Source organism: Marmota monax, unplaced genomic scaffold (genome assembly GCF_021218885.2).
Source record: "Marmota monax isolate L192 unplaced genomic scaffold, Marmota_monax_Labrador192_F-V1.1 WCK01_AAM20220418_F8-fsc00059, whole genome shotgun sequence".
Lineage (NCBI taxonomy): Eukaryota > Metazoa > Chordata > Mammalia > Rodentia > Sciuridae > Marmota > Marmota monax.
The window spans coordinates 4,030,513-4,043,864 of NW_026693595.1; the positions used below are offsets into that span (position 1 = coordinate 4,030,513).

Genomic DNA, 13,352 nt, shown 5'->3' on the forward strand with positions numbered 1-13,352 from the left:
GAATTTGTTTCCATAATACTAGAGTAGAGCTTGGTAATTTGCATTTCTCACAAATTTGCATTTATAACAAATCCTCAGGTATCGCTGATATTGTTCTTTGGGAAGGAAGTAGGGGAATACATTTTGAGAACCACTGAATTAAAGTATTAAACCCCAAATGATAACTTTCTCAAGGGTGGGTATTTAATTGGAGACTAAATTTGTTTAATTGACCCATGATATTTGCACATATTTATGGGGTAACATGATAACTCAATATGTATACACAATTTGTAATGATCAAATCAGTGTAATTATCCTTTCTACAATCTCATATATTCAACACTGTTTATCTTTAGAACCTATGAACTTCTCTCTTCTAGTTACTCATAAATATATATATTATATTGTTGTAAGCTGTAGTTACCCTGTTGTGAAGCAAAGCACTAAAATTTCTTCCTAACTAACTAACTAACTAAATATATATATATATATATATATATATATATATATATATATAGACACATATATATATATATATATATATTTTTTTTTTTTTTTTTTGAGAGGAGGTGAGGGAGATGGAGGGTGCCAGGGATTGAACTCAGGGACACTCAACCACTGAGTCATATTCCCTATTTTATTTAGAGACAGGGTCTCACTGAGCTGCTTAGCACCTCACCATTGCTGAAGCTGGCTTTGAACTCTTGATCCTCCAGCCTCAGCCTTCCCAGCTGCTGGGATTACAGACATGCGCCAGCTCCTAAATATATTTTGAACCTATTATTCAACCTCCCTCTGCTGCTTTTTCTACCTTCTTTTCTTAGCCTCTAGTAATCTCTATCATGCTCTTTTCTTTGTCATCAACTTTTTGTTTGTTTGTTTCCATCTATGAGTAAACTCAGGCAGCATTTGTCTTTCTGTGCGTGGTTTATTTACTTAACTTAATGTCCTCCGACTCCATCCATTGTGTCACACGTGACAGGATTTTGTTCTTCACATGGCTGAATCATGTTATATTGTGCATATAAACCACATTTTCATTATCCATTCATCTGCTGACATGTGGAATCCATATCTTGTCTAATGTAAATAATTATGCACTAAACATGAGAGTGCAGGTACCTCTTTAATCAACTAGTTTCATTTTCTTTATATATGTACTCAGAAATGAGGTACCTGGGGGCTGGGATTGTGGCTCAGCAGTAGAGCGCTCGCCTAGCACATGCAGAGCCCTGGGTTTGATCCTCAGCACCACATAAAATAAACAAGTAAAATAAAAATATTGTGTCCAACTAGAACTAAAATATAATAAATATTTAAAAAAAGAAATGAGATAAGTGGATCATATGACTGTTCAATTTTTAGTTTTCTGAGGAAACTTCATTCTGTTCTCCATGATGATTGTCCTAATTTATAATCCAACCAAAAGAGTATGAGGGGTTTTTTTCCTCCACGTCCTCACTAGCATCTATTTTTTGTTATTTGTTTGTTTTATTAATACCTGTTCTGATTAGGGGATGATGGTACCAATCAAATGTAGTTTTGATTTGAATTTCTCTGATCAGTAATGATGTCAAACATTTTTACATTTTCTTTGGAGAAATATACAGATCATTTGCCAATTTTAAATCAGATTATTTGGGGGTGGTTTTTATTTTGGCTATTGTTTCAATTCATTATATATTCTAGATATTGATTCATGTCACATGAATAGCTTACAATTCTTTCCCTCCCATTTGTAGTTTGTTCACTTTCTGGGCAGAAAATTTTTAGTTTGATATAAACCCTCTGTCAATTTTTGCATTTGGTGCTTGTGCCTTTGGGGTCCTATCCAAAAAAGCATTGCCTAGACTAATGTTGTAAAGGGTTTCCCTATGTGTTTTTTTCTGATTTCTAACAGCTTCAGGCCTTTCATTTCAGTATTTGATCCATTTTGAGTTTATTTCGTATGTAGCGAGAGATAGAAGTCCAATTTTATTCTTCTGCATGTGGATATCCAGTTTTCCCAGCTCCATTTATTAAACCTCTCTTCTTCAATGTGTGCTTGATGCCTTTGTTGAAAGTCAACTGGGTATAGATATGATGGGGGCATGGATTTTTATAAGTAAAAAAGTTGATTATTAGAAACTCTGTTATGACAGTCACTCCACATCTCTAAGGTTGGACAGAGAAACACTGACCAACCCTGGCAAAGTGCTGTAGGATGCCCAGAAGCCTGTGGTATTCTTCATGTTAAAAAAAGAAACAAATATCTTTTATCAGAGACTTTTATAGATGCACACAATATTTCAAATGTCCCTCTAGTTTCTTGAGTGACTCTAGAAAGCCTGAGGAAGTAAAATAAAGCAATAAAGGCCTAGGTGTGCACAGACTGAACCCCTGACACTTGTCTCCTTCTTCTTTACAAGGTATAAATGCCACTCAAGTGGAAGACTGCGGATCTGTTTGTAGTTTGCAATTAACCAAAGAAAACAATATACTTGATGTTTTAGCCCTGGAGCCTTGAACATTTAGCTTTGCCATTGGATTACTAGCAGAACATCTTCCTTTGCCACTGAGATTAGTTTCACCAGGAAAACAAGTCTCTATGCCTAGATTCTACATGAAACCTTGTCAGGAAGTCTGAGGATTTTTCTTGGCACTATTTGTGGATTTACCTTCTTCTTAAAATGTTGTAAAAGAAAGCTGATGATGACACCAGAAGTTGTAGAAGTGTTTACCACTGATCTGCTCTGTGCTTACTGACCATACTTCTGCCCACAGAATAGGCCAAAAATACTTTATACATTCAGCAAAGCTTCAAGTCCAAAAGCTAAGCTGATTGGCTGGACATTTGATCACCCCAGCTAAACTGTTGGTGATACAAACTGTTTATGATAAGCAACTGTTTGCTTAACATTCAACATTTCTAGAGGAGTGTTCTTTTTTGAATTTTTCAAAAACTTTTCTTTCTAAAAGAGTTATTATTGTTCAAGCAATTTTGCCAGCAAGCATATGCATAGTAAACATTGTGTATTTAAAGGTACAAATCTAGTCAACTACATGGTCACAGTAAACCTAATATTCTGGAATTGACTCTTTAGATAATTAGCCAAAAGGCTTTAGGGATTTAATTTATGAGTAGAATGAAGCCAACAATGAGCAGTATCCCGCCTTTCAATAGTATCCTAAAGAAAGAAGGAGGGCCAAGAACAAATGGAGGCTACAAAGCAAAGCACTCATGTGGGTGGGAACTGTTTTCTTTTCACTTCAGTGGCTCTTTGAGGCTGTATGGACTAATCCTCAAATCTGCTTTTAATATTAAAGCATGACCTAACAAATAATTGCTGGGGATAAAAGTAAAAGACCATTAAAGTAAGTGCTTGTGGCAGGTGTAAAAGGAAAACTGGTCTGATAACTATTTTCTCCATCTCTGAATGAATTTAACATGGAAATGTACCATCTGGGAGTGACTGAAAAGTTTAACTCTTCCTTAAGTAGGCTGAAGAGGCATTTAATATCTCTCCATCATTCAAATTGTCTTTCTGTACTCAGCCTGGAGAACATGTCAATGCCATAAGCAACAGTGTTATTGATGGTTATGAATTTCAGTCAATGAACCAAATTATTTTCTGGTTAATTAAAAAATTACATTTCTGGAAAAAAAAGTTCTGGGATTAAAATTTTAAAAAAAATTCTGGCCTTGAAATTTTTTTAAAAAATTACTTTTTTCCTAATAGTTTTGAATAATATCAAGCATTTGTTATATAATAGATCAATTGAAATATGAGTATTATGTAATTGTAAATATAAGTAAATTATATAAGGCACACCCTTATATAACATCAGTGCACAAATTCCAAGTGCACAAATTCCACATGTGTGGATTCATCCCACCATGGTTATGCTGTGAGGAAGTCGGGCCTAACATGGTTGTGTCTATGTTGAATGCACAGCAGCTTCTTGCTCTTGTCATCATTTCCTAAGCAATGCAGTGTAACAGCTATTTGAACAGCATTTACATTGTCACAGGCATTATAAGTCATCCAAGGTAATTTAAAGTAGATGGGAGAATGTGCATACGTTATATGCAAATACCATTTCACTTTGTATAAAACTCCCAGCATTGTGGGCTTTAGTAATTTACAGGGGTATCCTGGGAATAATTTCTCTTGGATACTGAGGGATTACTGTGGTTTTCATGGTTTATAATATGGGAGGATAAATTGTTTGGTCTTATGTCCCTCTCATTTGATTGAATATTTCAAAATATTCTTTATTTTACCATTCTGTCATTAGCAGACTGATGATAGGAATTCTACAGAGTGGAGTATGTGGGAAGTCTTTAGGTGGATGAATCAACCATTGGACACCTCAAAACTTACACAGCTTTAGAGGAATAATAATTAAAATCTGAGTTATTTTCTTCAAAAATAATAAACTGCCATTACTCTATTTTTACTCCTGAAAGATTAAATATAAGATGTGAACAAGAGAGAGACAGACATGATGCAAAAGACATAACCACAGAGCATGTTTATTTTTAGCAGCATTCTCCAGGGATGGGTTCTGTATGGCAGAACTACTTGTCTTGAAGCCAGTGTCTCCACATCCCTTGGGAGGCCAGGCTGCCTATCCCATATTTGGCTAAGGCCAATGGCAGAACAGTGAGCAGAAGCATCCAAGTGAAAGCCGTGTCACACAGATGTTTAAACACAGGGCTGTGTATGTTTTATAAGTCTTGGGATCTACAGATCATGCCAGCAATCTCAGATTCTTGTGGTTTGCTTTTTTTTTAAAACCCCCAAATAGTGCTCTCTGTATTTACTTTTTAAAAAGTTCAGAATTTATGGCATAAAACAAAATAAGCAATCAATATGATTAACTGAATGCCCCAAAATATGCAATGTATATATATTTCTTAGGCAAGCAGGCAACAATTGCATATGTTTTATTATATGTACTCATTATTCTCCTAGAAGTTTGACAGTGAGATACACCAGTGTGTGATGTATTATAATTAAAGAATCTTTGCTTGTAGTCAGTAAATATTATCACTTAATCAGGACAGATTATACTTCTAAGAAACTGCTGTTGCCTCAGTTCATCTTAATTTGGTGATGAATACAGATGTTGCCTGATTTACAATGTTTTGACATAATTTTTCAACTTTACAAGGATGCAAAAGCAATACACATTCTGTAGAAATTGTACTATGAATTGTCAGTTTTGATCTTTCCCCAGGCTAGCAATATCCAGTATAATATTCTCTATGCAATGCTGGGCAATGCTCTCACGCAGCCTCACAACAAGAGGGTAAATAACCAATACTGTACTGCACGTTGCAACAGTGTACTGTAATCAAAAAATCAAATGAGAAATAATCAACACTTTAGTATAAGACAGGCATTAAGTGTTCTGAGCACATTAAGCCTAAGCTATGATGTGTCATATGTCAGGTGCATTAAATGCATTTTCAATTCATGATACTTTCAACTTACTACAGGTTCATTAGGATGTAACTCTATGATAAATCTGGGAGCATCTGGTGCTGTGAAAATAGTTTATTTATTTGCATTTTAATTTGAAGAATTGTAAGATTGGGGCTACTTGAATACAATCTGAGGAGGGGAATATTAATATGAGATCCATGCCTCACCAAGGAGGAGGCGATATCAATTCAGATTGTGAGTAACAATGACAACAAAAAGGATAGTTCCTTTCCTCCTGTCTAATTCTCGAAGGGAATTATGTCTTCTGCAAAATGTTGTAATCTATTGGCCTTATGATGTCATTATCACTTATGGAGTTCCCCACAGTGGTCAGTCCTATGTACAAAAAACTGTTGGCATCACTGTGCTTTTAAGGTGTTTGCAACTGACCCGACAGGGTCAATACCCACATGAAGTAGTAAAGGAAGTGGTGATATTTATAGTAGATACATTCTGAAGGAGATGAGAAAAGGTCTGAACAGGGATGTGTAGGCCAAGTTTGTAACTGAAGTGGGTTAGGAAACAAGAGTGTATGTGGCAGAGAAAAACACGAGAAGAAAGAGTGTGAACGAAGACAAGAGGCCAGACCTGCTCACTGAGTGTGAACGTCATCTATTATTCAACTTTTGCTTGAATCAATGTAGTTTCAAGCAGTATGTTATTAATAAAAAGAAACTGCTTTTACCTAAAGGATCTTTTTGTACCCAACTGGGCTTATCACAGGTAGACGGACCCTTCTGTAGAACAGTTCCACTACTTCTATGCCTTTTCCCTTTTGCACAAAAGAAATGAGCACACATTTATAATGTCTACTCTTCATTAGCAAAGGAAAGTTCCTATTCAGTCCCCAATGTCAGAAACTTTTGTAGTTGAAGAATTAAAATGTGTCATAAAGGGTCTTACAGTCAGATAGGCTCTCTTTAAAACTCAGTTCAGCCACTTCAACTTCACTTCGAGTTATTGACCTTGGGCTAGTCTCTTTCTCTGTCTCTCTGTCTCTCTCTCCTTTGCTTTTAAAACTGCGTATTAATTTCATATTGTAAAAGGAACTTTTTTTTCCTAAAACTGGTAAAATTGTCCTGCCAATGGAAACTTTTAGACAGACAAAACAATATTCAGTCAGAAACTGGAAAGAAGAAATACTAAAAGTTACACAGAAAAGGTAAATCACAAAGATACAAGACTGCAATGCAGTGGCCATCCTGTAAAACCTTGGGATTCGAGGTATGAGGCAAAAGTCATAATGGTTGTCAGGTTCAGGGGTTTGGTAGCTCATATAACATCTCATCTGCTGCTTCCTAGTCTTCTACTTGATTTCCCTCATCTGCCCCACAAAACTTTCTATCCTATATCCTACTTCATTGTGTTCAGTATGCCTATTATTTCCTATTAGGAAAAGCCCATCAAAAATCAGGGACAAGCCCCCTAACTTGCCCCTGCCTGACATTTCCTCCAGGCATCTGGACTTCCTCCTCCCAAATGGCAGGATTCTGCTTCATTCTGTGCAGAGGCTGCTCCCTTCCTTCTTTTTAATACTGAGAATTTTTCATTCTGAGAATTTAAAAAAAAAAAAAAACTGGGAATTGAACCCATGTCCCAGCCCTTCTTATTATTATTTTTTTTGAAACAAGGTCTCCCTAAGTTGCTTAGGGCCTCACTAAATTGCTGAGGCCACCTGTGAACTTACAATCCTCCTGCCTCAGCTTCCTAAGAAGGTGAGATTACAGGCATGTGCTGCTTTGTGCCTGGCACACTGATATTTTTTTTTTAAAAGAATTTCTCTTTTAGTTGTAGATGGGCACAGTACCTTTATTTTGTTTATTCATTTTTTTTTAATGTGGTGCTGAGGATCAAACCCAGTGCCTCATGCATGCTAGGCAAATGCTCTGCCACTGAGCCACAACCCCAGCCCCAAAGCTGATATTTTTTTAAAGCATGTTTCTCTTTTGACTCCATTACTCCTGGATCACTCCATGCCATCTCCTACACCTCCTCATTGTACCAGGTGCACAGCCAAGACTCCTGGTCCCACAGACCTGCTCCACCCATGGCCTCCAACTTTTCCAGCAGCTCCTGGCCAACAAGAGCCACCTGCGCTGATACCGCCTGGAAAGAACAAGAGGGCAAAGACTGGGTCTCTTTTCTTTCAATATGCTTCAGTTTCTTCATCTGTAAAATGGGAAACATATTTGTCTTATAAGATTATTGAGAATAATATGAGTTAATATGAATATAGTTACTGGAATATTACTTGAAATATGGGCAATACTCAAATGAGGGCCACTATTAGAATATTATAATATTTGTATTCCAAGAAATCAAACATGTGCGGGGTATATGGAACTTATCATTCCCAAGATTATCCTGCAGGTGTCATTACATCATCCTGTGGTTGAGTGCATAGAATGTGCTAGACATTGGTCTAATAGAGACATGGCATCTGTTCATAAGGAGCTACAGTCTATTTTATAGGGTTTTTGCCATTAGGTTTGCTTGTCCAATGTGTTGAGTCTACTGCACTGAATTCTCTTTGACTAACAGGCAGACGTTGACAAAGCTGTGAAGGCTGCAAGACAGGCTTTTCAGATTGGCTCTCCATGGCGCACTATGGATGCTTCAGAGAGGGGACGCCTACTATACAAGTTGGCCGACTTAATTGAAAGAGATCGTCTGCTGCTGGCTGTGAGTATTAACCAAACCAGATGCCCAGTGAGAGCTCTAAAAAGCATTCACTGTGTGAATTGGCAAGTTGATTTGGATCTAGTGAGCACTATATGAAATTTCATCTCCAGATCTGAGGTAGGATTTGAGATTATCTCAAGTAGTAATCTGCATGCCAGTTCCAGATGATGACATCTGCTCCCAGAATAGATTCTACAGTCTAAATTTTGGCAACCACTGAGTTAAACCAAATTAAACAAATTTCTTTCCTTTACTCCAGACCTTCTCAGCTCCCCTAACAAAATCACATGCTGTAAGAATCTCCTGGAATGATACACTTGGATTCTTAAACTTAGTTGACCACTGAACTTTTACAGTGGAAAATCTCATTGACTTTGTTGAAAGTGCTCAAATTATTTCCTGAAAAAAAAAAAAAAAGCTTATTTCCTGTTAGTCTAGCCCACCAAAATATTTATTACACAGCCACATTTTACCTTCCTGAAATGTGTCTGTTAACATGCTCATAATTAAATGATGTGCTGCAGAATTAAATAATGTGAACTTTTTCACAGATGAAATAGGCAAAGAATAAAGAAAATCTATTTTAATATGTTCATAAAAATTGCATTTTTTTGTGTGCCAGATTTGTTTTCTTAAATTTTAGCTTGTAGATAAATCAGCACATAATATGTAGGGGAGGGCATTTTCTTGTCTTCTTGGCCAGGTAAAGACAATTTCATAAAAAATAATTATAGTAAAGACAATTTCATATAAATTAATACCCAGATGAGATTTCAGAATCAATTTTATTACCTTTTGAGTTTTAAAGTGATAATAACAAAGAGCCCTACATTTTATTTAAAAATAATCAATGTCAATTACAGTTAATCAAAGGACAATTTGTTATGAGTCCTTATAATTCAAAACATGCAGAAGTATAGAACCAGAAGCCATGTGAAATAAAACTGTATTAACCACTTGTCCTATAGAAAGAAAGCAGCGTTTGCTAAAACTTGGCTCTTCTCATCTGTCTGCTTTTTGGGTTGAAGAGTGTTGACTATCTCTATCACCATGAGGGCCAATGGGGGAAAAAGAACAGATATGAAAAATTTCTGTTTGCTTAAATTTGGGATGGTGGGACTACACAGTACAGAGGCAGAACAGCTTTAGAAGTTAGGCATCTGTACATTCCCGCCAGAAAACCATCGCAGCAGAACACTAGAACCCAAAGAGCACTTGAAAGTTCTGCCTAACAGTGAAGGAAGAGACAGGTCACAATAGGTATATTGCTAGGGATACAATAGGTATGTTGTTAGACCATTCAAATGATAATATTATGATAAGAGTACCTAAACTAGGAGTTTTGTAATAGAAAATTCTGCTGAAGAAAATTCATGAATGAAAGATCTAGATGTTAAGTTTATGTGAATAAATCAGTTATATCCAGGTGGAACACAGAAATTAAAATGGTTATTGTTTATTAAACTCTCTATAAAACTCTGGCTTTTTAATGGTTATTGGTTATTATGCTCCTAACACTAAATTGTCACTATAGATGGATTATAAATGAAATATTGTACCATTTCAACAGCTGGGTACATATCAAATTGTAACCAACTCTTAAAATGTCGGTTAGCTGGAAGACACCCAGAATGTGAAAGAAAGAGCCCTAGGGTTTAACAACCAGAATCTCACTATCCATTCTACACAGATCTTTCCACATGAACATAAACAGATTATTTTAACTTTTAAAAGTCTGTATTTAAAAAGAGAAGGTAAGAGAAGTTGAGTTAAAATGTCTCCTATTTCCAAAATTCTCTAACACATGACTATTCAAAATATTGGTCATATATTGTTAATCAAAAAGTTTTGTGGAATTTTATATTTGGAGACTAATTTGTTTTTCAGACAATGGAGTCAATGAATGCTGGAAAACTATTTTCTAATGCGTATCTGATGGATCTAGGAGGCTGCATAAAAACATTACGCTATTGTGCAGGCTGGGCTGACAAGGTCCAGGGCCGTACCATACCGATTGGTAAGTAACTTGGGAGACCACCAGGGGTGGGCATAGGGAGGAAGTGATTACTATAGAGCTGAGTAATTTCAAACTCTCACTTTTAAAGATGTCAACCAAATAAGGCAAAATTATTTTCCCCTTGACTTTGAGCCAACACAATTCTGAACTTAGAAATTCTGTGAAGATTCAACAAACCGCTTTTAAAGTTGCTTCAGCACAATCATACAGAAGATACACTGTGGATATTTTAGAAAATATTAAGTAAGAATATTCTTATGGCCCCAATTACTGATTTGAGACATCTCTGCCTTTAAGGGCCCAAACTTTTCAAAGCTGACCTCAAATTATTTATTTGGGTTTCATTCCCATAGTAACTTTATACCCTTTCTGTAATGTAATTATTTAAGTCTCTTTGCATGTTCCAGTATGAATTAAGGATGGTTATCTGTGCCTGTTCAAACTCAGTACAGTTAGACCAGGTTAATTAAACAAACTAATTTATTGATTTGTTTCAAATACCTTCAAATTAAGATGAGACTATGTTTATAGCCTGAGTTAAGAATTTGTGTATTATACATGCATGTGTATGTATATATTATTTTAGTGGGGTATACACATAGCAGAATAGAAATATGAAAACAAGTTTTATTGGAAAAAAGCATGATTTTGGAAAACATTAAAGGTAGAAATTTAACTTATACAAACATTGACATTAGAAATTCAGAATGCCTCCAGAATTGGCCCTGATGTGTATTTTCAATCTAATTGGAGCAATCCAGTAGGTTAGAAGTGACAGCCAGGAAGTTAAAACAGAAGAATTAGACCATAGTACTAACAAGAAATGGGCTAGGTCTGGAAACTATTGTACTTCATCCTCAGGAAAAATGGAAAAGCCACTTAAAGTGCATATACATCTTAAGGAGAGTTCTTGTTAATATTCAGGAGGCTCCTGCAGGAACCAGACCAGCACAGAACCCAGAGAACCATGAAACTCACAGGGTGACCATGTCAAACTCTGAGGCATGCGAATTAGTCAAATAAATGTGGAAAAGAAATGTCTTTTACTATGGGCATTTTCTTCATGGATTAAGAGAATTTACTTTTGTGTTTGGTAGGCAAAACAACACGTTAGAATGAGTCAGTAGGAAGGCTTATTACTAACAGGGAGATATATTTTTTAATTTTACTATTTTTTAAAATCACATCACCTTTTAAAAAACAGATTATATTACAGCTCGAATTTTAACTGCTAAAAACACATTTGAGCACAGTTTTTCTCTTAGCTAAAGATGATCTGACCTCCTTTCATTTCTTATATAAAAATTGGAGAATGAAAATAATATAGAAAACAGCCTTCTTAGATGATGAGATAAAGAATTATGGTTCGGATCTTTTCCAATTTTGCATCTCTGCTTTGAACTAACTTAATTGTATGGTTTTTATCATTCCAAAGACTTGATTTTTTTATTTAGTAAATTGTTGGATAAAAGGCTTTGTTGTTGTTGTTTTTCTAGTGCTGGGGCTTAAATCTAGAGATAGGGTCTCATTAAGTTGCCCTGTCTGGTCTCAAACTTGTAATCCCCCTGCCTCAGCCTCCTGAGTAGCTAAGATTACGGGCATGAATTACTATTACTATGCTACTGTTTACTTCTTTCTCTCACACTACCTTCAAACTACTACTCTATGAATGGCGAACACATTTGTCTTCATAGGATTGGGTGTGTGCTTTGTTTTTCAGATGGAGACTTTTTCACTTATACAAGACATGAACCTATTGGTGTATGTGGCCAAATCATTCCTGTAAGTTGTTTTCTTATAGGATTTCCAATGAAGGTTGGGGGGTGGGGAAGGGGCTCCAACTCTGTTCAGTTTAGTGATGAAACTTTCTCCAACATAATTGGATGCTTGTGTGTTAGATGTGATGTAAATTTCAAATAGGACTTGTTGAACCAGGCCTTTTCTGTGACAAAATATGAACTGGGTAATTCAGAAGCCTATCCATATCCTGGCATGTCTCCTGAGGGTGTTTTAGTATTTTTACCACATTAATAAATAAAGCCTGTTCCTCTATGGGTTGTTTTCAGAAAGCTATATTACACTTTTTCTCAATGGCAGTGATTTACAAGTGAATGACAAAGTACTCAGTGTGGATGTTTCTGCTGTGAGACACCACTTCAGTGCAATGTAGTGTGACCCACTACACTCCAACACTCTTGGTCTCCTGTTTAGACTCCTAATCATGGACAAAAATAGCAAAGAGAATTCAAATGGTGAAAGATATTTTTTAATTAAAATGAAAGAAATGATATCAGAGACGTTTGGAGCACTGTAGGAAATATATGGTACCCTTAGATAAAAGAATCTGATACTCCAAATTCCTCTGAAAGAAAATAGCAATTTTTAAATTTAATCCTGAGTATTTCCTTTTAAGCCCAATGAATAGGAGACTCTCTAAACAGGGCTGATATACTTGAAAAGGCTGAATGAAAAGATGGCAAATTGTCCTGAAGTTCTTAGTTGAGGAAGTGTCAATTACTAATCTTTTGCCCCATTGAGGTTGAAGTATAATCATATCAACATTTTTAATGAAATTTCTCATTAGTTCAAAATTCCAATAAAATCTGTAAAAACCTCATAATTCTAAATACTAATGGTAGCTAATGTGTTTAAGGATTTGGCCTACTTTCTTGATTAATCCTAAGGACAATTTTGCCAATGATGCTATCATAAACAGAAAACAAGTAACTTGTCTGAATTCACATGGCTGGTCACTGATTTTGCTGTGATCTAAACACAGTCACTTGTCCTCTGGACCTTACACATCTTCATCTTTAAAAAGATTATTTGTTCTGGGCTGAGAGTATAGTTCAGTAGTAGAGCAGGCCCTGGGTTAGATCCCTGGCAATACACAATCGCACACACACACACACACACAGAAAGAGAGAGAGAGACAGAGAGAGAGAATTATTTCTCTTGGAGATAAATACTACCAAATAATTTTCAGTGAATATAACAAATGACCTATGGAAAGAGGAGAATAACCATACTTTTTGAGCAAAAATAACTCACAATATGCTTAATTATATGCAAAACCATGTAATGAGGGTTTTTTTTTTTTGTTCCTGCTATTTGAAATAACAGCACCCAATTAAATTTTTGGGCTCTCTCCTGGTCCCTTCTCCTATCTGGTTTATTTAGAGCTTTTTATTATTTACTAG

General features: G+C 35.8%; 1 protein-coding gene across 3 annotated transcripts in view; it reads left to right on the forward strand.

Annotated features, from left to right (window-relative positions):
• Aldh1a1 (aldehyde dehydrogenase 1 family member A1) overlaps positions 1–13,352 on the forward strand; it is a 142,698-nt gene that overhangs the window by 109,521 nt on the left and 19,825 nt on the right. For all 3 annotated transcript variants that reach the window (XM_058584004.1, XM_058584005.1, XM_046459406.1), the window contains 3 exons: positions 7,995–8,135; positions 10,023–10,152; positions 11,873–11,934. In XM_058584004.1, coding sequence (XP_058439987.1) covers positions 7,995–8,135; positions 10,023–10,152; positions 11,873–11,934 — 333 coding nt within the window. The remainder of the gene's footprint in view (positions 1–7,994; positions 8,136–10,022; positions 10,153–11,872; positions 11,935–13,352) is intronic.